General features: G+C 33.7%; 1 protein-coding gene across 7 annotated transcripts in view; it reads left to right on the forward strand.

Annotated features, from left to right (window-relative positions):
* LOC127867308 (neogenin-like) overlaps window positions 1-24,934 on the forward strand; it is a 100,472-nt gene that overhangs the window by 13,063 nt on the left and 62,475 nt on the right. For all 7 annotated transcript variants that reach the window (XM_052408373.1, XM_052408376.1, XM_052408379.1 and 4 more), the window contains exons 2-3: window positions 17,268-17,567; window positions 23,259-23,406. In XM_052408373.1, coding sequence (XP_052264333.1) covers window positions 23,301-23,406 — 106 coding nt within the window. In that variant the 5' untranslated portion in view covers window positions 17,268-17,567; window positions 23,259-23,300. The remainder of the gene's footprint in view (window positions 1-17,267; window positions 17,568-23,258; window positions 23,407-24,934) is intronic.

Consider the following 24,934-nt stretch of genomic DNA (forward strand, 5'->3'; position numbering starts at 1 on the left):
GAACGACGGGCGTATCATGCGCTCATGGCGCAGCTCCTCAGTTTCATTGATAAATTGATACAAAACTGGTTTATTGTAACACACCAATGGCCATAATGACTTACAGATCTTCATGAGGAATCAAAAGTGGCAATCATTTCAATTAGCGGCAGTAAAACAAATATTTTAAAGGATTGGTAGGGCAAAGCAATCGCAAACCAAGCTATTTCTGAACTTAACTCCCTATACCTATATTGTCTTGTACTATAATGTGTGTTTTTTGTTCAAGATATTAGCAAGCTGTGTGAGAATAATAAATTGTGATGGCTTAAACAATCTGCACAGTGTTTTGTGTTACTACTTAGCGCTAATTATTATGGTGCATGTTGCTGTTGACATGTAATTGATACAGCTGGTTATGAGGTTGGAGTTGTATCATTTCTTGATGCAGTCTGCAGTCTTGATGCATTCTGCTATTTCAACAAAATAACCAGGTGGCTAAAATAAAATTAGGCAAAGTAAAGTATATTCCTGTACATTTATCTTTGAATAATTATGAAATTATTTCCTTTTCATGTACACTGGAAATGCTGATATAAAATGTGTTGATAAGCAATGTGGCTTTCAAAAAAAAGTTTGTTGTAGCAAAACATGCCTAAACTCTTGATTTTGACTTTAACTTCATAAAATGCAATATACTACCTGCATTCCTGATGAAAGATTTCGCTGGAGCTATTTGCCTGCTCAATGGGGATTAATAGGCTGTCTAATTGCAGCTGATTAAGATATTGTCTTTGTGCTTAGCCTATGAGTGGGTGATAATTGCCACAGTGTTAGGTAAGAGGCTGGTGGAATTTGTTTGACTTACTAATTATTATAAAATAAGTACAAGCAAATGGACTAAAAGGTGTTGTTGTTGCTGCTGCAGCTGCTGCTGCTGGTATGGTCTCAGAATGTCCAATGATCTAAGGCTTAATGATAGAATCAGAGGAATTATTTTCTCATTAATTTGATCAATTATTGCTGTGTATTTGGGGATTTTATTAACTACTGCAAATTGTGAATGATTTTCTCCAATCAATGAAGATCCAGTTAGCAATAGAAGGGAAGAAGCGGAAGTCTAAAAAAATACTGGGCATTGTTAAAAAAGGGGGGTGGGGGAAAGGTTGGACAGTCATGAAGCAAACAGAAGGGGCACTTTCTGTCATTTTGCTTAAAACCTTTCCCTTAGTTACATTTGACAACTTATCCCATGGGACTAAAGTAAAATTCTGAAAGCAAATAAAAACCTGTTAATTAATTTTAACAAGCACATGGTATTTCACTTTTAAATGAAATTTGCAGGGCAAGAAAAGGTCTACAATAACTTCATACTAGACTGACAAGCTAATGAAAGGCAATCTCTCTGGTTGTAATTTATGTCTTGAAAACAGCAGCCAAGGCCAAATGTTTTAGATGCCTGTGTTTAACCCATTCCCACTCTGAGGCAAAGTAAACATGGCTATGTGCATTTAACAGTATAAAACCTGAACAGCCTGCGAGTAACCAGTGTTTTTTATGCTTCCCAAAATAAAATTTGGGGGGAGCATATAGTCGCCGCTTCGTCTGTCCGTGTGTCCATCAGTCCGTCCATACGTGCACAAATTTTGTCTGGGCTATTTCTCAGCAACTAACGACCGGAATTCAATGAAACTTTATGGGAAGCTTCACTACCAAGAGGAGATATGCATATTATCAGCCAGTTCTGGTCGGATGATTTTTCACAGAGTTATGGCCCTTTGAAATTTTCCATTAACTGTACATATAGTGCAATTTTTGTCCGGGCTATTTCTCAGCAACTAATGACCGGAATTCAATGAAACTTTATGGGAAGCTTCACTACCAAGAGGAGATGTGCATATTATCAGCGGGTTCTGGTCGGATGATTTTTCACAGACTTATGGCCCTTTGAAATTTTCCATTGTACATATAGTGCAATTCTTGTCCGGGCTATTTGTCAGCAATTAATAACCGGAATTCAATAAATCTTTATGGGAAGCTTCAATACCAAGAGGAGATGTGCATATTATCAGCCGGTTCTGGTCGGATGATTTTTCACAGAGTTATGGCCCTTTGAAATTTTCCATTGTACATATAGTGCAATTCTTGTCCGAGCTATTTCTCAGCAACTTATTACGGGAATTCAATGAATCTTTATAGGAAGCTTCACTACCAACAGGAGATGTGCATATTATCAGCCGGTTATGGTCAGATAATTTTTCACAGAGTTATGGCCCTTTGAAATTTGAAATTTTTAAGTTGCTAAACCATCCATCGTATTATTTTGTCCAAAGTTATGCCCCTCAAGACGTTTCCTTTTATCTGAATATATAGTGCAATATTGTGACAAAAAAACCTTTGGGGAGCATCACCCGTCCCCTGACGGTTTCTTGTTTTCACCTATAGGGGAATGGTGGCGGGGCCCGTCCAAAGGGGAAAAACGCGTTGTTTTTTAGGAAAAGGGGAAAATAAAAAAATTCACAATTTTATATGTAATGATATTTATTATATGAATACACATAAATGTATGAATGTAATATTCACAGCTGAATGTCTCTGTCCTTTTCCTTAAATATATATCAATGATTTTTCAACATTAGATTCAGACAGTTCAGCCTTCATGCACAGTCTCAGTTTTCCAACCCAATTTAAGTCTAATTGGGATTTTTTTAAATTGATAAAATGGCAAATTTAAGCTTTTTTTATTAATAAAATGGACCAAATTGGAATGTTTTTATCAACAAATATTGACACAATAAACATACATCAGGCAGTTTCCTGGCCATTTTGGGAAAAAAGCAATTCATGTGAAAAGTCCACTGATTTGGGAAAACTAATTGAATATATTATAAATCTTTATAATAATAAAAATCATATTGATTATAGTTATATACTTTTTTAGTTGTTTATGAAATAAATTTGAGATATATTTATCATAAGACAGTTGTTTCTAAAAAAAAAAAAAAAAAAAAAAAAAAAAAAAAAATTTTTTTTTTTTTACTTTTGGAGGGGATTTTTTCTACAAAATTGGGGGAAAATATATACTATTTTTTGAGGGGAATGGGGCCAAATATTGTCCCCGAAATTGCCAAAAAAAAACCCACTGGTAACTCGAAGATTGTTCAGTTTTTATGCTGTTTGCTGCTCATCTATATCTTGCCTAAGGGTCGAAAATGAAGCCTTTAAAACTTGAATTTAGTAAGAAAGGTATTTAATTAAATGTATCTTTTAATGGAGTACAAATGTGCCAAAATACAGATCTAAGTGGTAAAGGGTTAATGCGGTACCATAACAATTTTTCTCAATGGTAGCGTAATAACTTGAAATGGTAAAGCTTAACTTTTATCAAATGACTGGTCCCCTAAAATTGATGGATGTCATCACCATTTAAGAAGTACAATGTGGACTGAGCAAAAATTTGGTGGGCTCGATTCAGAGTTTAAAGACAGCAGAAATGTTTTGTGATAGATGTCTGTCTACTGTAAGATTCATAACAAAACACACACACACTATAATTCATATCAAGAAACAAATATCTGACTGAGCAATAAAACATTAAATATCATAGCAATTTGCCCTTATTTCCACATGTTTGGATTTAAGAGACTAAGATTGACGACCATAAATTAAGAATATTTTGTGAACTGGCCTAATATCATCTACAGTCTGACAGCTTGTATTTTGTCTGGAAGGCACACATTTGTTACTAGTGCTGTAGATCTGTTAGTTAATGGATAATCCACAGCAAATATGTTAATTATACTCAGTTTTGTAAATCGCCAACAGTGCTAACAGGGTTATGTTACAATAGTTTGAAAACAGTGCTATCAGTATAAGGAAACAAAATCTACTTAACCGATCCAGCAATTTCAAAGCTCAAAATTGAAATGAAAAAACAAAATATTAGTAATTCATGGAAACAAACTTGTAAATGATTTTGCCATGAACATAAAATGTATAATTTTTTGTGTACTTATTTATTTTTTGTTTACAGTGACCTTAGTTAGCTATGCAAAAAAAATTGACCTCTTTGTTTTGAAATCCGTTTAGCTTTCTACAAGTCTGTATAAGTAGGATATGGAGAGAGTTGTTTAATCTTTAGCCACAAATCTTGTTAAAATCCTAAAGCAGATAATGTCAAGATATCTGGAGTACTCTTGAGACCAGATTAAGTGTATGGAAGAGCAAGTGACCATTTAGTTTTAGTGATTGAATTACAGACACCATCAGACTTTTGAATGGAAGTGCTTGTCAGTGTTTGGGTCAGTTAAGTGGGTCATAAAAAGGTAAATTACGAGATTTTTAGTTAATTTTTGTTAAAATACATATTTTGATAAGTTTTCTAGTTTCTAGTTGAGATTGAACAATTTTCAACGAAATGGCTGGAAATAAATAATCAACTATGCACTTATCGAAGCCATAAATTACTTTGCAATTTTGCAATTTATAGTTTTTTAACATTTTCAAGACTTTTATAATGATATAATGTCACGAGTGATTGACGCCATAATGAATGGTATATTTTTGTTAATAAAAAAAGGTGACAGCAACAGGATTGTTAACATTTTGAAAACATTTTCAACAAAAAAGCTGGTAAGGTACTTTCACTTATATTTAAAAAAAATCACCATAATAAATTAATTATTTTATGAAGGAAAATATGAAAAGGCTGAGCATTTGTCAAAACTTTGAAAACCTTGCACAGTCACCACCACATGCAAGTATTACTATAAAAACATTGTGAAACTTCATGTGGTGAGATAATCACTTGTTGACACAGTTATGGCCCTTGGTGACATAAAAACTCATCAATTTCTTGGCATGTTTGCATATTCATTAGCGGTGTGATGATTGGTCAATTGAGGCTGTCAATAACAGCTGTCACTGTTGTGATGTGTCTGCTAGACCAGACACTGTAATTGTTTAATGGCTGTGATGAGACGATTTGAATGTTGTCACTGCTAAAGGGGAGCTTAAAAGTAACTCATTAAGTACATGTATATGTTAATTGTATTTGAAAAGTTATTATATTCCTCTCAAGTATTTATCCGGACAGCAAAGCATCGTCAAATTGCTTTGCAAAGTACTTGAATATAATATCTCTTAAATTTTTATTATAATATAAGTTTCATGTTTGTATGTGTTCACTAAAGCATCGCAAAGTCAATTCAAATGCTGTGAATGGGGTGATTTACATTACATTGTAAGTTGGCTCTCTTACTTAGTGTGCTTAAGAAAGCAATTAATTTGTGGCAAAATTGCATTTAGAAGCACTGTCTGGGAAATTGTTTTATACATGTACATGTACCTGAATGATCAATAAGACTTTACATCTTCATTTATTCAGTCCACAAGCACAACAAAACCTATGAAAGCTTATAAAACTTGTTACTTGCTTAAAGAATTGCCTCTGCCTGCTATCTACATTGTTCAAAATGTAAACATGTATATACAAGTATTACTTTAAAGAATATTTGTTTCAATACATGAAATGTTTAGTCGTTAAAATGTTTGGGAGAATATATAGATCTGTTTACAGGGCTTTTCACCCTTATATAACAGGGGCCGAAATTTGGCCCCTTCCCAATTAAAAATAAGGTCATTTGTTCCCAAAATTGATAGAGGAATCTCCCAAATTTTGTTTTTTACTTAGACATATTGGGCATCTCCCAAATTGAAAGCAATGAGCTCTAATATGATTAACAATGCACCACAATGTGTCTTTTAATACATCTGCACAATGAAAAGACCCTGTTTCGAAAACTTTTAAAAACACAGCCTTCCCAAAATGAGCACTTATCGCGCATGAAATTCCCTATGTGAAAGGCCAGGGCCTCTTCCCAATTTGCTGATGAAAAGCCCTGGTTTATGTATAAATGACACCTGTAACATGTAATTCTTAATCATTAGGTACATGTACATGCATAACATTCTAGTTTTAAATACTAATACAGAGAAGATGTTCTTGTTTTGTTACTTTTATTAATGATGTGTTATGTAACCTCTACATCATGTGACCACACAGGTAGACTGACAGTGATTCTATTGCCTCTGGGCTGATTGCTTTGACATGTTATTTTCTGTTTAATTTTCATTTATGTGGAGCAATATTGATAGAAGATAAAGAGGATGTAGCTGGATAAAATATTTGTGTGAATGAAGTGGTCTCGATATTTTCTGTTGAATAGTGACTATGCAATAAATGCATTATATTTATCATGGGAACGGTATAGACAATTAATTATTAATTTTTAATTATATACTGGTAGTTATTATTGTTTACACACTGCATTTCAGTAACCTATAATGTATTTGCTGGGATTGCCAATTTTGCAATAACAACAACAAAAAGACAATTCATACAGTAGACAAAAAAATTAATAAATTATAGTATATTTTTCTATACTACTGAAGTGATTTTATTCTGATCTTTAATTGTTCGTTGAATGTAAGTTATCAAATTGATTCAAACCATTTTATATAATTTGTAAAATATTTTGCTGAAGACACATTTGATGCTCTCAAACCATATTGCAAGAGATGGTGCTCAGCTGTTATAGGGACTGATGGTGTATTTTATATGAAAGGATTAGTGGCCATTGAATAAACACAAGATAAGACCCCGTGCAGTTGGTGACTGGAAATGCTGCTGAGAAGCATTTATGAGGGGCGCTAATTGAGGAATTTCTGCAATATCCAAGTGTAAAACCCTTTAACATCATTCATGATAGGCTGGCTTTTAAGACTTGTCATGAAGTGCTTTTTGGCTTCTTTCTAAGGTATTCAATAAGTGGGATATAAATGTTGTGATTAACATGTAATAATTTGTCATTCGGCACAGTTAAACTTTATTTTAATGAGAGGGAAGCAATTTTGGTTGATTGGTGAAACATATTTTAAGAATATAAAGTTACTGCCAATTGACTCGTTCGTTCATCTTAACTGAGTAAATTGGCCTGGAAATTTGCAATTAACGAAATTTCCATAAACAACTGTTTTAAATATTTTGAATATATTAATTATGTGACAGGCAATTTCTGTCTGTAGAACACTGTGCCAGTTTTGCTGCTTTGACATTAATGTTTTGAATAAATTACAAATATTTCACCCTAATTAATATTAAAGGTCATAGTGTTCTTACAAGATATGAATTTTCTTCTTTCACAGGAGTGAAGTGCACAAAGGTTGTGTCTGCTGAACAATCATATATAAATTCAATAGTCCTTTCTACTTGGACCTCCAATATTTTATCAATTTTGTGTGCTCTCTTTATGTGGGTCCTTGAGGAGAATGCATTAGTGCATTTTTAAGTCCGTCAAATAATATTAATTCCTAATTTTTGAAATAACTTGGAATGTCTCAGAATGCCGACCTTCGCTAATGGAATTGCTTTTGGGGTCAGCGGTCTCTGTTACTAACAATTTATAAAATGGTTTGTGATGAACTGTTGTTCAAATTGATGCAGATATTGCACTGATTTTGTCTAGTGACATTTTGTGACAATGATTCCTTATTCAAAGGAATATTTTAGTCCTACTTTTAAATGTTTGAATAATTATAGTGTTATGATTTGCCATTGGAATTTAACCCTTTCCCCTATAAGAAGCAAAGTGAACATGGCTAATATGCAACCAGCATAAAACCAGAACAGCCTGCGAATAACAGTTGTTGCAGTCTGTTCAGGTTTTATGCTGTTTGCTGCTCTGCAGCTGTATCGAAGGTTTGGAAATAAAGCCTTCAAAACTTGAATCTTGTAAGAAAGGTCTTAAATTAAAATTTAACTTTCTAGGGGACTACAAATGCGTAAAAATACCTATCTTAAGTGGTTAAGGGTTAACATGAACCTTTAAAATATATATGATATTACAATATTGTATTACAAGTCCAGAAGGGAAGGTTTTTATGGATCCATAAAAGAGCCTGATGCAGTAGCCTAAAATTTCAGTGTAGATCTTTCCCTGTAACATAATTGTATTCATTTTAAAGATGTTCTAACTGCATGCACTCAAAGTGAATGCAGACAATTGCCACTGTAAATAACATGTTTATTACCAGAAAGAACCTTTCAGCAAGTAAAATTAGCCATTTCAACTCGAAAGCCGTTTTAAATACCCTGTTATTACGACTTAACATTTATTTTTGTTTGAGCACAAAAGCCTCTTTGAGAAAATCTCTTCCATTGAGCGATTGTATTTTGCAACTATTACCTTTACACTGGATGATAACAATCTCTTTAGCGGTTAAACTTTTACGCAAGACTATAGTTCACAGACAATATTTGAGGCAGACTGTCATTTAATATAGTTTTATTCACAGGGGTTGTCACTTTTTACTCTGTTTGGCAGCTTGTACAGTTGATTATGTATTATTTTTGTTTTCAATATTTGTAAAATTGAAAATTGGGGGAAATCAAGTTATAATCTTTATTTGTGCAATTAAAAATGAATAACTTACAGTGATATTCTTTTTAATAAAATACATTCATTCTTTTAAAGTTAAAGTCTTGCATGTCTACATCATGTAATAATTGACTCAAAATATTATGATAAACCTTCTTGTAAATAAGCAAACACATACATTTGTTTTAAGGTAGCGCACCTCTAATGATTTCCCGCGATTTCTTCGAAGGTTGAAGAGCCTACTATTAGGTGCCGTAGCCTAGTGGTTAAGGCGATAGACTAGAAATCTTTTGGGATATTCCCGCGCCGGTTCGAATCTTGCCGACGACGTATACTTTTTTTGCGACGCGTTTTATTTATTTTCTAACGTAATTTGATTTAATATGGCATATAAGCTATATTTATTGTTAAATATGTTGCAATTTTTATGCACATTCTTCAATTATTAAAAATAAAACAACGTTATGGCGAAATTGGGTGATTTACTGTTGAAAATACCAACCATGCATGTTGCATTTTTATTTTTATTTCAAAAAGTAAACGGTAAATCTGTCTATTTCTTGGTATTTTTGCTGTATATAGTGTTTCTATAAAAACTAAGTTTAAAATATGACTTAAATGATACTATTTTGAATTATATGACACTTTGTTTTTAACCGACCCAATTTTTACTTGGCTGAAATCACTTACATTTCATGGCGCTCTTCCAAAGATAAAAATTTGTAAAAAATAAATGTCTGTAAAAGAATACTTATTTCATCTTGTTTAAACTTTAAACACCTTTACAGCATCTGTACACACCAACTGCATGCCCATATTTGGAAATTTGAATGAATTATGGAACTTTTATATACCCCAGGGGTGAAAATAAACTGGACAAAAGCCGAGCGTGGGGGTGGTTTTGAAAAAATCGGTATATTTTTATAAAAAGCATGGAAAGCCTACCTACAAATTTGCATGTAGTTCAGTGAAATGATGCTGATTAAGAAAATAATTACTTAGATTATATTTGGATATGTGCCCATTAGAGGTGCGCTACCTTAATGTTTGTAAATGAAAAATAGCATGATGCACTGCTTTTCAAGTCAGTAGTCTTGTTCTTTTTGCTTATTTTTTTTTTCAAAACCAAAAATAATATGATATACTTGATGACTTAGTATGCAGATGGTGGTATTCTTTCTCTGTTTGTGTTTATTTGGTTATAAATTAATTAAGTTGACCAGACGAACATGATACATCTTTAAAACCAACATAATTATTTTTTTAAACAAAACATCATAATACACCCCTTTAAAATCAATATAATCTTTGCCTACAGTGTTGTGTTCTGTTTCTGCCACTGATCTTGCAGCAAATGGAAACACACTAGATTCATATCTGCCAGTAATGCCCCAAAGCTGATTAAGATCTATGGGTTTTACTTGACATTGCATGTGCAGTCAGATTACTTCAGTGAATTAGAAAGCAGAATGCTATTTTACCTTTGGGAGTTTTTCCTTATTTACCTAAAGGTCAGCCACCATAGTCAGAATTGTACTCAGCAATTAGGGTTTGTTTGTAGATCTGTTTAGGGGTTTTACAGACATTATATTTAACATTTTCTCTGCCATTGGTGAGCTCATATGTAAAGGTCAGCAACCATAATTCAAATTTTCCCAATTGACTGCTCTCTACATCTGAATAGGTCAGACAGCAATGTCACACTTGTACTATGTACATTTTGGTGTTTTCTGTTTGTTTTTTGAACAGGTCAGATAACACTACATTTATCAGAATTCTACTCTGCAAATCACTGTCTTAGCCTTTAGGTCAGAAATCACACTACATTCTTGAGAATCCCAGTGCTTAAAAAAAAGAAATAGTGATCTGTCAGAAACACTGTCCAATTTAGAGAGGTTGAGTCTGACCCAACTGTGCTTTCTGCTGCACTAGCGCCATTTAGATTGAGTGGGTTTTACAAGCAGTATTGTAAACAAGGGGCTAGTTAGTACACTGTACCGCACTGGGGGTGATTTTACTACTGTTATATTGTGTGTCAAATGAATCGGAAATAATTCATTTGGAAAAAAACATTCATTTCAAACTATACCAATTCTGGTGTTGAATTGTGTATAATTGGTGTACTTGATCGGTAAGTGATTGAAGGTTTTGTAATTAAAGATCAGCTGTGAGTTACCGGTTTAATTGTGTGTTAAAAATGGATTTGATTTTAGGCAAAAGTGGCTATGACTGAGCATTGTTGAATGTTTGAACTTGGTTTTTGTTTGTTGTAAGTGGATTTTAAATTGATTTTATTGCACTTGAACGACTTAATACAGTAATATGGTAACGTTTCATTGATGTGCTTTCAACTGCAAAACATTGTGTTATTTAATTGAATGGATTTTAAATAATTTTTGGTCCAAAGATTGTGTTTCTTATGGATATTCATTTATTCTAAATTTACTTGGAATTTAATTGAAAGTGTGAAATATTGGAAATGAAGGTATGTCTGATGTTGTGGTTTTTGTCTGATTTTGTGTTTAATTTAGAAGTATGTTACATAGAGGATATTTGTTGGATTTGGTGGATTATCGATTTTAATTCACGAGTGATCATAGAAAATATATATTTTATATGATCACGAGTGAATTAAGATCGATAATCCACCGAACCCAACAATTTTTCTTTTTATTTTATGTTTTTTTTCACAGTTAATATACATTGTTAAAGAGTTTAACTAAAGAATTTTGCTGGGAAAATGACGTCATTACGTATACAAAATAGTTTTAATTCACTGATATTTCTCTATAAACCACCGGAAAGCATAAAATAAATGTACGTAATTAAGGATTAATAAATGATTGTTATAAATTATGTATTATTATTATATTGTGAGAATTGCTATAGAAATTATTTCATGACCTATCTTTTTGAAACACACATTATTGGTATGAGATGGTGTCACTTGAACATATAACTCAGTCTGGTTTGAGGGTCCTGAGTACCAACAAGTGAGAAAGCAGGGGTTCAACAACGTATAATAAATTTTAGCTGTTATTTGTAAAAGGACTAAGTTTTGTTTGGATTCATTTGAAATTATTTCATGTACATGTACACCCATATGCTCTTGGTACAATACCTTTGTTTCATTTTCAAATATTTTGTTTAAGACTTCAAAAGCATTTTTCATTCTTTTGTTTTACCCCGTCATGAATCGCAATGCTAATCTTAGATTCTAATGGGTCTATTTGGTGTAGGATCATGCATGGGGAATCTGTGTGGAGCCACCTTCAATTGCAAACAAAAAAAATGTTGGGTAATTTATAATGAAGCTGTCAACCTTATTTACTCAAGGATTTATTCTTGTCATGCAGTTTGTGATGAACTCTTGAACTTAGGCTCATGGCTTTGGATGTAATTTGACTTTAATTGGTGATAATATGCATGCTTGCGTTATCTAATTTGTGTGTGTACATCTTACCTTGTTACATGTACATGGAATATTGTGTAATGTTATGTTATTAAAGTTGCAGTTACACATGACAAGTATGTGATTTGCTAATAATAATTTTCATTGCAAATAATTTTCATCTCTTAGTAATTTCCTGCTGATTATTTCGGCTAAATCATAATAATGTTCACCGTTATTGTTCTTATGAGACATCATATTGTGCTACACAAAAAACAACATGCAAACAAACTGAAAGATTCTTTGCGCAATATGTTGTATCATAAATTACCAGGAATTCTCAAAATTTTATAAAGCTATTTTTCAGATACAAATTGATAGTGTTTTTCTACATGATAAGAATTTTTGCTTTTGTTCAGGGCAGAAATTAACACAAATTAGATCAGTATAACTGCTTGTGGATGAATGAGTGCAAATGTTGGTATTTCTTGTGTGTTCTCATATCCAGTTTTAGAGTCTTAATAAAACTATGACTTATGGCGCAGTGTCAATAGTTAGACAGCAGTAAATGTTGCATTATCATGTGATATCTCTTTTTATAATGGAATAAATTATTTTCTGGGGAAAGGTTATTAACTTTTACTGCAGAGTTAACTGAAAGTTCTTGACATTAATTTTGTTGTGAGGGTTTTTATCTATTTCATATGTGCTTACATTTTCTTAATGGTATAACAAGGTTATAGTTATCGCATAACAGTGCTCCAGCTAGGATTTGAAAAGGGCAGGGGGGCTTTTTTGTCAAAAGGGCACTTTCGACGCGCAGTATTTTGTCAAAAGGGCACTTTCGACGCGCAGTATTTTGTGAAAAGGGCACGTACGAGCGCGCGGGTGTTTCTGGAATGCTTCCTATTGCATGTTAATTTATATGTTATAAATAATTGTATTATTCCCATTATTATTAAACCATTCAAATATAATGTCTACAATGAGGATTAAAGTAATTACAATGTAATAAGAGATTTATGAATAATCATATGTAAAAAAAAAAAAAAAAAAAAAATTTTTTTTTTTTGGGGGGGGGGGGGGGGAGGGGGGGGGGGGGCAGGGCGGAGGTTCGGGGTGGGGGGGGGGGCAGGGCGGAGGTTCGGGAGGGCAGGGCGCGGCGCCCTTCGATTAAGGCCTAGCTGGAGCACTGCATAACCAATTCATGTAAAGATGGGTTTGAATTAATCCTGGGTTTAAAAATGTGAGCATTGCCATGGAAACCTTTGTCTTATTGCATGTGCTTAGAGTGTTGTCCCAGATCAGCCTGTGCAGTCTATTCAGGAAGGTACATTTCTGTTTAAACTTGATTTATGTTTAGATGAAAAATTCCATAAGAGCGAAAAGTGTAGGCTCTGATTAGCCTGTGCAGACTGCACAGGCTAATCCAGGACGACACTTTGCACACATGTATTAAACCCCATTTTCTAAGAACAAGGCTAATTTTTTGAACATTTTGGGTGGAGTCTGCAATTTCTCTTTATCAACACGTCTGAATAAAAAAAAAAGAGCCAATTTACCATTATGGACTAATGGCTTTGTTACTGACTGTAGATGATATTTGTCAGTACAGTCAATCTTGTATTAAGAGACCACTCAAGGGAGTAATCAAAAGTGGTCTCTTAATAAAACGGTCTTTGAATACAAAAGGCCATTCTGGAAGAATGCTTACCCTCAATTTTAATCTATATGAAGGATTATCTCTTTTATCCACAATGATTTTAACTTTTATAATAAAATGAATATAAACACAATACATAAACAATATTTTACTTATAATGTGTTTTATTTTTCACTTATTATAAATTATCATTTATTATAAATCAATTGTGTGTACATATTTATTTGCAAAAACAACATAGACAAGGAAATATTTTTCCTAAGAACAAAGAATTTGCTAAAAATGTGTAACAGTCTACATATACATGTGTACAGCTAAAACTAGAAATAAATGTCAGAAGCCAAAAGCTATGATATATTATCACATGTATTTCTCTTTCCGTTTCTATATTGCGCGTTTTTTTCACCTGACACATTATTTTCCACGTCTTCAAGCACCTCGGCTTTACGCTTAAGAATGTTCTGAATTTGGGTTTTTCCGACTCCAATCTCGTCTGCGATTTTACGTGCACTTATACTCTTTGACAATTCCAAAACCCGAATTTTCTCGTTCAACGTTAACACTTTTTGTTTTGACATTTTAATTTCTGCATGTACGCTTAAGGAAATCTAGCACGATTATGATACATAATGAGCTGAAAAAATTAAAACACGTCAATTGAAAACAAACAATCAGACCTGGTTGGAAAATTTATTAAGTAAATAACAATGTGATTGGCTTACAAATATCTACTAATTAGCATTATTAAAAATTGGTAATGTACGGATTTCGACAGATGTTGCCGATTAATAGTTTATTTTCCGCACTTCTCAGGAAATGTTTGTCGCGTACAGTGCATTGGTTCTGCACCTGCTTTCTATACTCGAGAAAAATCGGCATTGATTCTTAACGATCCACATAGTAAACTATTTAAGCTGTAGACTGTGCGCAATACGTTCCCCTATTATTCAACTCAATAAATTAATACGCAGTCTACAACAATACCGGTCAGAACCGGTCAACGAGACAAAGCATAATCATAATGGTTGTGAAAACAAAGCAGAGGTGTAACAGTACATCTTATCGGCTTAGATAAACAATTAACACGGATTTGTCCCTGAAAGATCGATAGATTAACCACTTTTACCTCCTAGTGGTCGCTTAATACAAGATTCGGACATCAAAATACACCCAAATCAGCGGTCGCTGGTCGCGTAAGACAAAAGTCGCTTAATACAATATCATTATATAGCGAAAAAGCTCCGTGGGATTTCAAAATGGTCGCATAAGACAAAGGTCGCTTAATACAAGTGGTCGCATCCACAAGATTGACTGTATTTAAAAATGGTTTCAGTTACCTCTTAGTGAAAATTGCCTGATGCATAAATAATAAATAATGTATTGCATGATAAAATGAATCATTCACTCAAAAGATAATACTCTAAAATCCATTAGGGTTGAACATAGGAAGGATAAACTTTCTCACGCAAACACAGCGGACTGTGTTATAAGTGGCTTTTATAATAACATGGAACGTTGTTAAAAGAACAAAAAGGAAACATTTTTTGTTCACTGTTTTCTAAGAAATAATATCCCTTATCTTGCATTATAATACAAATATAAATGACTAATAGTAATTTTTGGTTGTGCTTTGCGTTTCAGATGTCTTTATTCTAATTTAATATTTCTTTAAAAAAATGTCTGTTTCATGTAATACAATTTAGCATTATTAAAATCTTCTTCTGTAATCGGCTAATGAAATTTCTCTTCAATGATGTCATTTGAATTTAATTACTTTATGTAATAAGAATCCTACTTGTCATATGTTAGTCAATTAAGGGTATTGATTTTGTCACAGCCTTTGAAATAAGGAATGACAAAGGATCCTTAAGTTAATGGTAATCAATGGAGAAGCAATCTTGGCAGATGTTATGTGGGCTATGAAGGTAACAGAGGAATCAAAAATAAGGAGTTTGTATGGCCCCCCCCCCCCGCCCCCGGATCGAAAGATCGGGGGGGGGGGGGGTATAACTTGTTTTTGGCCTGTCTGTCATTGTCATACCTGTATATGTGTGTGTGTGTCCCAAAACTTTAACCTTGTTCATAACTTTTGCAATATTGAACATAGCAACTTGATATTCTGCATGCATGTGTATTTCATGGAGCTGCACATTTTGAGTGGTGAAAGGTCTTGGTCATCCTTCAAGGTCAAAGGTTAAAAAAATATTCAAAGACTTTAACCAAAACTTTAACCTTCTTCATAACTTTTGCAATATTGAACGTAGCAACTTGATATTTGGCATGCATGTGTATCTCATGGAGCTGCACATTTTGAGTGGTGAAAGGTCAAGGTCATCCTTCAAGGTCAAAGGTCAAAAAAAAAATCAAAGCGGCGCATAAGGGGGCATTGTGTTTCTGTCAAACACATCTCTTGCTAATTATGATAGTTCAGTGTAAAATTGCAGTAACTCTATTTTGCATAGGGGCGATTCCAAGCTTGTTGCTTTGTTATCAGTGCAAGATTTTAATAAAATCTGTGGCTTTTTATACCTTTGTTTTAAGAGGGTGAGCAGTTGTACAGTCTTTCTATAAGTCTGTATGTCTGTACAAGTTTATAGATGACTTTCTGGAAATCCCTGATGCGGTTGTAACTTTGACATTTTGATGGAATTTAGAATAACCTGGCGGAAATGTAAACCATCATAAAATGATGTGTGGTATATAACACCTGTCTTAGTACATCAAAGGCCAAGGTCAAACTTAGTGATCAAAGGTCCAATTAAGTCAAAAGTTAAATTTAGGCATAAAACATAAAAGCTTGTTGGCATTATAGTGAAGTTTTGAGACAAAAGTTGGACTTCTGTGCCCTATTAGTCTTTTGTTTACTTGATTTTGACATAGGAGAGCTGATTAAACGCACCTTCCCAATGAAAATAGGTCTTTAAAATCATCAGTTTTCATATAACAAAATGAACACCAGCATTTTCATATCTGAAAATATATATTTAAGCAATATTGCTTTAACAAATCAGTAGGCTTGAGCCTCTTTTCAAGAAGCGAAAAAAAAAACACTTGCCTATGGACCCAGGCTTTCTGATTTGAAAAGCTGGGTGATCAAAATCTTGTCCACAAGTCACAGATTACATTGTGAGTTTATGTGAGCACCTTGTAATTATTTCTATGCTCTGCAGACCTTTTTAAATAAATTTTTGTCAGTTAAATATGAGGTGTCAACAAAACAAAAAATGAGTTTTGAGTGATCAATCGTAAAAGGTTTATGTGTTGTTACTAACTTATTAAAGACTCGGGGCTCTTTCTCGCTATTTAGGGAGTATAATCACACCCGTGGTATTGGGAACTAGAGGGTCAATTTACTTTTAATGGGGAAAAAATATTATTGCTTGATTTAAAACTTTTGAAAAACTTTAGATAAAACTCACCGAAAACAGAAAATTTAGGGACCCAGCACAAAATTTTAAGGGGCTAAAAGCGTTTGGGCTGCTGCTGACTTATAAATTCTTTATACAAGCTTTGCTCTGGGAATACAGGGCTTAATGCATTCAGAGTAAAGTGTCATCCCAGATTACCATGTGCAGTCTCCACAGTCTAATCAGGGACAACACTTTCTGCATTGACTGTTGATTTGTTTGAAAAGTGTTGTCCCTGATGTTTCCTATGCAGACTGGGCAGGTTTATCAGGAACAACACTTAGATCAGCCATTAAGCCCTGTTTTCCCAAAGTGTAGCTCACATGCTTATAGGCATAATCTGATATACTTAAGTACCCATGTATATTAAATAGTGTTTTATTTTTCAGGTTCCGGAACATAATGATGACATATTCTAAAAAGCATACTTGATCTGAATGAGGAAATAATCTACCTACAACACGAGAAAGCCAACAGCATCATTAAAGATAACCCAAGACAACAAAAGCAAATATAAGCTGACAGCATCCAGAAAACTTCATTTCTTACTAGACTGGACAAGTCTTGAAAACACCATAAATAGTTGCAACAGTTATCTAGCAAAGGGACAATAAAGACAAATAAAACTGGAGAAAAAAGCATTAACTGGGTAGTTTAATGTCAAATGTTGGAATACATGGCAGACCAATGTAAGTATACAATATATATTTGTTTCTTGGAAAAAGGAAATTGGCAATTAACGTTTTTTTTACACCAATAAGTTTGTATTGATCGATAAAGAAAACACAGTGTTATTGCGTGTGGATCACAAATACAGTACAGGTTTTTTTTTGGCCCGATTTTATAGCCGAAATTCGGCTATGTTCCCAATCCCAAAAAGTATGCTTTTTTCCCAAAATGTGGCAAAAAATTTCCAATTTAAAAAAAATATAATTTTTTTTTTTTTTTTTTTTTTAGATAGTGTCTAATGCAGATTTTATCTCAATTTTAATTCAATTACATCTAACAAAGTATTACATGATTTTGTTCTTTTAATTGGAATGATTATAAAGAGTTATAGCAAATTTAGTATTTCCCTAATCAGTGGACTTTTCATTTGGAATAAAAAGGCTAATGAATTTATTTTCCCAATTTCATGAAAATGCCGACAAAATTCCCAATTCCAAAGTCATGGGCTATCTTCCCAAAAAGTGGGAAAAAAAACCTGCAGTAGTTATTAACAACATATGGCAATATGGTTCTGGTTGGTGTCTCTAATATTTATTATGCCCCTCTTTGAAGAAGAAGGGGTATATTGTTTTGCTGGGTGTCGGTCGGTCTGTCTGTATTTCGGTAGACCAGATAGTTTCTGATCAATAACTCGTCAATGAATTGACCTATTGGCTTGATACTTCACAGGTGCATTGGCCTTGGACAGTACATGACCCCTATTGAAATTGGGGTCACTAGGTCAAAGTTCAAGGTCACTATCATACTAAGTCAGTAAGTGTGAAAAGCAAATCGTTTCCGATCAATAACTTGTCAACTAATTGACCGATAGGCTTGATTTTTATGTCCCCCACTATAGTAGTGGGGGACATATTGTTTTTGCCCTGTCTGTTGGTTGGTTGGTCTGTTGGTTGGTTGGTTGGTTGGTTGGTCTGTTGGTTGGTTTGCGCCAACTTTAACATTTTGCAATAACTTTTGCTATATTGAAGATAGCAACTTCATATTTGGCATGCATGTGTATCTCATGAAGCTGCACATTTTGAGTGGTGAAAGGTCAAGGTCATCCTTCAAGGTCAGAGGTCAAATATATGTGGCCAAAATCGCTCATTTTATGAATACTTTTGCAATATTGAAGATAGCAACTTCATATTTGGCATGCATGTGTATCTCATGGAGCTGCACATTTTGAGTGGTGAAAGGTCAAGGTCAAGGTCATCCTTCAAGGTTTGAGGTCAAATATATGTGGCCCAAATCGCTTATTTTATGAATACTTTTGCAATATTGAAGATAGCAACTTGATATTTGGCATGCATGTGTATCTCATGGAGCTGCACATTTTGAGTGGTGAAAGGTCAAGGTCAAGGTCATCCTTCAAGGTCAGAGGTCAAATATATGTGGCCCAAATCGCTTATTTTATGAATACTTTTGCAATATTGAAGATACAGGGGTGTGATTTTTCCGCGGATCCGCGGATTTCAGCGGATCGGGTTGTCCCAAATGTCACTTCTGAGATTTGCGTAAATTCGTTTTAAAAAATGTGGGGGAGAGGGGCTACCACCGATTCCGCAGACGTATTTCATAAGCGGCCCAAAATATCCGCGGCCCGCAAAATCTCTCCGCATTTTACACTGGTAGATTCTGCCTAAGCATTTTTAAAACGAGCCATATAATTGGCTGTCGTTTCCCAATCTTCCAATTAAAATCGTGTTCTTAAAATGCGCTCTGTGATTTGTTTGCAAATGGCGCCGTTGTGAAGAGAAAATTAAGATTATTGAAATAACAAATAGCAATCGAATAGATGACTGACATCACCTAGTCTGATAGGAATAATGAAATGTGTTTGTCAAAAAAAGACCACGTTTTAGATACAAGCAACACATATTTTGTTAATAAATGTGCCCACTGAATTTGTGTCACGGAAACCAGTGTTTGCAAATTGGAGTTTAGTCTACTTGAGAAGTAAAACAATTTAGAAGAGTATCGTTCGAACATGGAAATAGACAAACATGATTTGATTTTTATATGTCTGTGGGTCTGTGTATAATCAGATTCATATGCATATTCTGCTTTATTATGTTTGTCAGGCTGTTCAGTTAACTGAAAGAGCTTTGAACTGAGTGAAGATGTGAAATGCAAGATATTGAAAGGTAAACAAATTAAATATATTAATTTAACTCAGTTAATACATCATTAACACCAGAAGAACACTCAAGTGTGTTTGTTTATATTTAGTCTATTAACTGTAATTCAATACATTGAAAAACTGCTGCTATTGATCACAATAAATACTTACTTAACAGTTTACTTTGCATCCTCCGTATGTTAAATGTGAAGTTTAACAGGTTTTTATAAAGAAATATTGTTATGAAGTTCAAAAAGTTGTTTATTATAATGTCTGTTTTTATGTTTGTCATTGCATTATGCGCGCCATTCGCGTAGTCAAAAACAGTCAACAGAATTTTCCTCCCCTCTGACTTTGCCTCAATCACACCCCTGAGATAGCAACTTGATATTTGGCATGCATGTGTATCTCATGGAGCTGCACATTTTTAGTGGTGAAAGGTTAAGGTCAAGGTCATCCTTCAAGGTCAAATATATGGGTCAAAATTGCTCATGTAATGTCACTTCTGCAATATTGAAGCTAGCAATTATATATTTTAAATGCGTGTGTATCTCAAGGAGCTGCACATTTTGAGTGGTGAAGGGTCAAGGTCAAGGCCATCCTTCAAGGTCAAACTTCATATAGGGGGACATTGTGTGTCACAAACACATCTTGTTCACATATGCATTGACATTGGACAGTAGATTACCCTTATTGAAATTTGGGTCACTAGGTCAAAGGTCAAGGTCACTATCACACTCAGTGTAATTTTTTTTTCCAATCAATAACTCGTCAACTAATTGACCGATTGGCTTGATACTTCCCATTTACATAGGCCTTGGATAGTAGATGACCCCTATTGAAATTGGGGTCACTAGGTCATAGGTCAAGGTCACTGTTACAAACTAAGAAGTCGTTTCCGATCAGTAACTCGTCAACTGATTCACTGATTGGTTTGACACTTCTCATGTACATTGGCCTTGGAGAGTAGATGACCCCTATTTAAATTGGGGTCACACGGTCAAAGCAAAGGTCATGGTCACTGGCACGATAAGTGGGAAAAGGTTTCTGATCAATAACTGGTCAACAAATCGACCGATTGCCTTGATTCTTCCCATGCGGATTGACCTTGGACAGTAGATGACCCCTATCGAAATTTGGATCACTAGGTCAAAGTTCAAGGTCACTGTCAGAATAAGTGTAAAAATGGTTTTCAATCAATTACTCATCAACGATTTTACCGATTGGCTTGATACTTCACATGCGCATTGGCCTTTGACAGTAGATAACCCCTTTTGAAATTGGGGTCACTAGTTCAAAGCCCTAATGGGGGGGGGGCATATGTCTCCGACCGCAGAACTCTAATGTTTGCTTATAATATAACACAAAACGTTGTAATATTATGTTATAAGAATAATGCAACAAAACAAGAATGGTGTGTTTCAAGTCAAACTTATTATAAATTCAATACAATTCCCTGAATTGCTGTAAAATTTCTTCAGAAATGATGCAGACAACATTAATGACTTTATAATTACAAAGTTGGGATTTTCAGACAAAATTATGCTCAATGTCAAGATTATCTCTTTCACTATCTGTGTGTGAAATATATTTTTTATTGAAAACATCTTTGCTAAAACGAAATGTTAGCAACAAGTATCAGAACTTTTGACATTTATTTGAGAGATGTATTAGACAGACATTAAAGTGTTGATTCGGAAATATCAGTATATAAATCAAGAAATGTTCACATATTGCAAAATTTAAATTGTAAATAATGTATCACAATCTTTATATGTTAATTATTTTGTGTTTGCAAATAGTAAAATGTGTGGAAAAAAAACGTTTTTTTTTATTAAAATTGGGAAACCAGTGTTGTTGTTGTTTTGCTTACAATTCTTCAAAATTGAGAATGAAAGTGTTTTTAATATTAAATTTAGTTAGGTTCAAGTTATAGAGCTGGATGGGAGATGAACTCAACTAAATGTTGTGATGGAACAAAAATTTTTTTTTTATTGGTAACCTTTAATTGGGAACTTTTAGGTCCCATTACTATGATTAGGGAAAAATATATACTTTTTCATTGGAAATGGGGAGGTACACCAGCCCTGAATTTGAACAATGAAAACCACTGATTAGTGATTTTAATTGTCATGGTTCAGTTGTGAACATGAATATAGCAAAAATAGCATTGACAGCGAAAACTACAAGAAAATATAGGAGCTGTATAGGCCTACAGAGTACACTATATGAATTCATCATTGAAGAGCAAAATGGTGTATCTTACAATATTGCAGATATGGGGGATTGGTCATTCTTGCTTTCATTGTATGAAGTTGGATATTAATGAGGAGATGCTTTGAGTTTATTTTGATTGTTTAGAAATGTGGCTCTGTGGAGAAAATATCAAAGTCAGGTTTGTTATACAGGGCTGTTCTTAGAAGATTTATGGGTTATAAAAATAAACACTAGTGCTGTGATCTTTGGAGGGGAAAGTGGCCTTAATGATGGTAATCAGAGTCAGAATTTCTGTTGAAGGGTGTAACATGTACCTGGTGAAAGCCAGAGAAAGGATAATACTTAGCAGCTGTCACAGTGAATGATACACCTGATAAGCCATTTATGGGCTTTATCTATTATTGATAATGAAAAAATATTAATTATGGGGATACTGCAAATACAATGTAAATGTGTATAATTTGTTATGCTGACTAGCCTGTGTTACAAATATAGGCACCATTTCCATGTAAATTGTGTTGTGTTTCTTTCCCCATCCCAACATTTGGGATACAGCAGAATAATGGTGGTAAGTTTATGTGCAAAAAACACTGCAATTTGCAGGGAAAACTAAAAAATTTGGTATTCAAAATGTCAATTGAAAGCAAGAATGAAAAAAAAAACTTTAGAAAAACTAGAAAAAAATGTTGACACAATGTTTTAGTCCCTGGATTTTATGCCTGTCACATGAAGCAGATTACCAGAATGGATCTGGATGACATGTTTATTTGCTTTGTTTTGTTTCTCAGACATGCTGGTTGATTTTTTCCCTCAATGACCAGCTTAACAGGCTCTCACTTCTTTGAAGAGTGTGCCAAGTCAATAAACTAACCCAAACCTTTTTGCAGACATATTTTTCATAGTACTAACTAAAATACAAAGTCTGCATTGTAATTTATCAAGTGATCATTTGTTTATTTATAATGATTCTATTGTTTCCGTGTATGCTATAGCTGATGTTATATATATTTTATTGATGCTTAACTCTTTTGAACTTACACACAATTAAATGTGTGTTACATTCAGAAAAGGTTGACATTGAAATAAATGAAAGAACAAAGAAAATGTAATTCGGGGTCAGATTCTTAAATATGTTGACCATTTAAACGCTTTAACACTTCTTCACAGTACACTTGACATTTGAGTATTCCTAGACAATCTATAGACTTTGGTCATGGAACGCTGCTTTTACAGATGTCATGTGAGTTTTTAAGACAATTTCGGGGACCTGGACCATGGTAAGAAGGCCCATGCTTATGTCCATTACTGATGTTTGTGTGTTTATTTTTTTCAGAGCTTGAATGATTTTCGTAACTAGACAGACTTGGAAGCAAGGATGGGATTTACCCAAAAGAAAAAAAATGAGTGCAAAGAGTGTTTTGTGATGAAAAGTGGATATGTGTTGATTGGATTAATGTGCCTTTTGCTGCCAGTTTGTGAAGGTAAGTTATGGGGTTATTGGTTACATGTATCAGGTGATTGTTGTTATAAACTGTCGCCAGTCAGTGACGATTCAAACATCAGGTTGCATTGAATTTATGAGTAATAACACACTAAAGGTAGATTTTTGAAACAGTCCGCAGGTTTTTAAACTATCAGTGACCATCATTTCCCTTATTAGTTGATTTTTGTAAGGCTTGTACAGAGAATATACAGGTAAAAGTTATTTTGCAAAATACAGAGCCCCAGCACACATTTTAAGGGCCAAGGCTTTTTCTGCATATTTACATCCCTGCATGGCTATAAGTAGACAGCATACAGTCTTACAAAGTTATAACAACATTCAGGTACAACATTGATACTTGTATGCATTGTTTATAAAGACTGGAGGCTTTTTCATGTGCATTTTATTTCTTCCTATGCGAAGAATTTGGTAAAATTATGCATCTTGTTAATGTTTACTGTAGAATTTCTAGAGTAGAAAACACGAACTGCTCGCTTTCCAATATAACACGGGTGATGGTATCCAAGCCTTAAAAATGCATTATTAACTCAGAGAAGGTAATAAGTTTGTCAATTATTTAATGATTTATAACCATGTTGAATTCACGATATGTTATCATTATGTATTTACTATTCGCTACATAACAACATGGCCTGTTGGGGGATGGGGTAAAATGAGCAGGAGTTGCTTGGTTGTTCAAAACTTAGGTGATCTATTGGGAAAAGCTAACCATGCCTTTTTCTGGTCAATTTGGGAAAATGCAATTTTGGAATAGGGAATTTAGTTGCTTGAAAAGTCTTCTAATTTGGGAAACACTAACTTAAAACAACTGTTATTCCAATTATAATAACAAATGATATATATTTGTAATTGAAATAAAAAAATTGAGATATAATAATCATTTAAAATTCTTTAAAAAAATTGCGGGAATCTTTGTTTCAAATTGAGGATTTTTTTACCATTTGGCTTTGGGAATGGGTCTGTTTTATGTGTCTGAAAGTGGCCTGCAAACTGTGACTGTATACATGTATCTTATTGTGCTTCTAGCCTAACAACATAAAATAAGCAATATCCCACCCACTGATAAGGGTCAGTTTTCTAATGAGTCAGTCATAACTTGCCATATATTTTTAAAGTGCTTGGTCATTGTAAAATCAAGAAATATTGGTAATTTTATCTCTCAGATGAAATTTAATACTGTTCATGTAATGTTCAATTTATTTAAAGAGTAATGGTCAGATTGAAAGCTACTTGAAATTTGTTAGGAACATGAATGCTTGTTTTGCCAATTAAACCTAGCTCAGATTTCAATCTATTTTATGCAATTTAAATTTACGCTTACAAAAAAAAATGCTTAAGGCAAATGAATGTTTGAAAGGTTATTGACATTTGTTGACTACTGTCCTATGCCCTAAGGCCATTTACAAAACATAAACTTTTATTTAGAATTTCCACTAAAAAGCCAACATGATTTCGATAATGTTTGCTTAATTAACCTTTGCATACATGTATGAGAAGAAATGGTA

Source organism: Dreissena polymorpha, chromosome 2, assembly GCF_020536995.1.
Source record: "Dreissena polymorpha isolate Duluth1 chromosome 2, UMN_Dpol_1.0, whole genome shotgun sequence".
NCBI classification, from domain to species: domain Eukaryota; kingdom Metazoa; phylum Mollusca; class Bivalvia; order Myida; family Dreissenidae; genus Dreissena; species Dreissena polymorpha.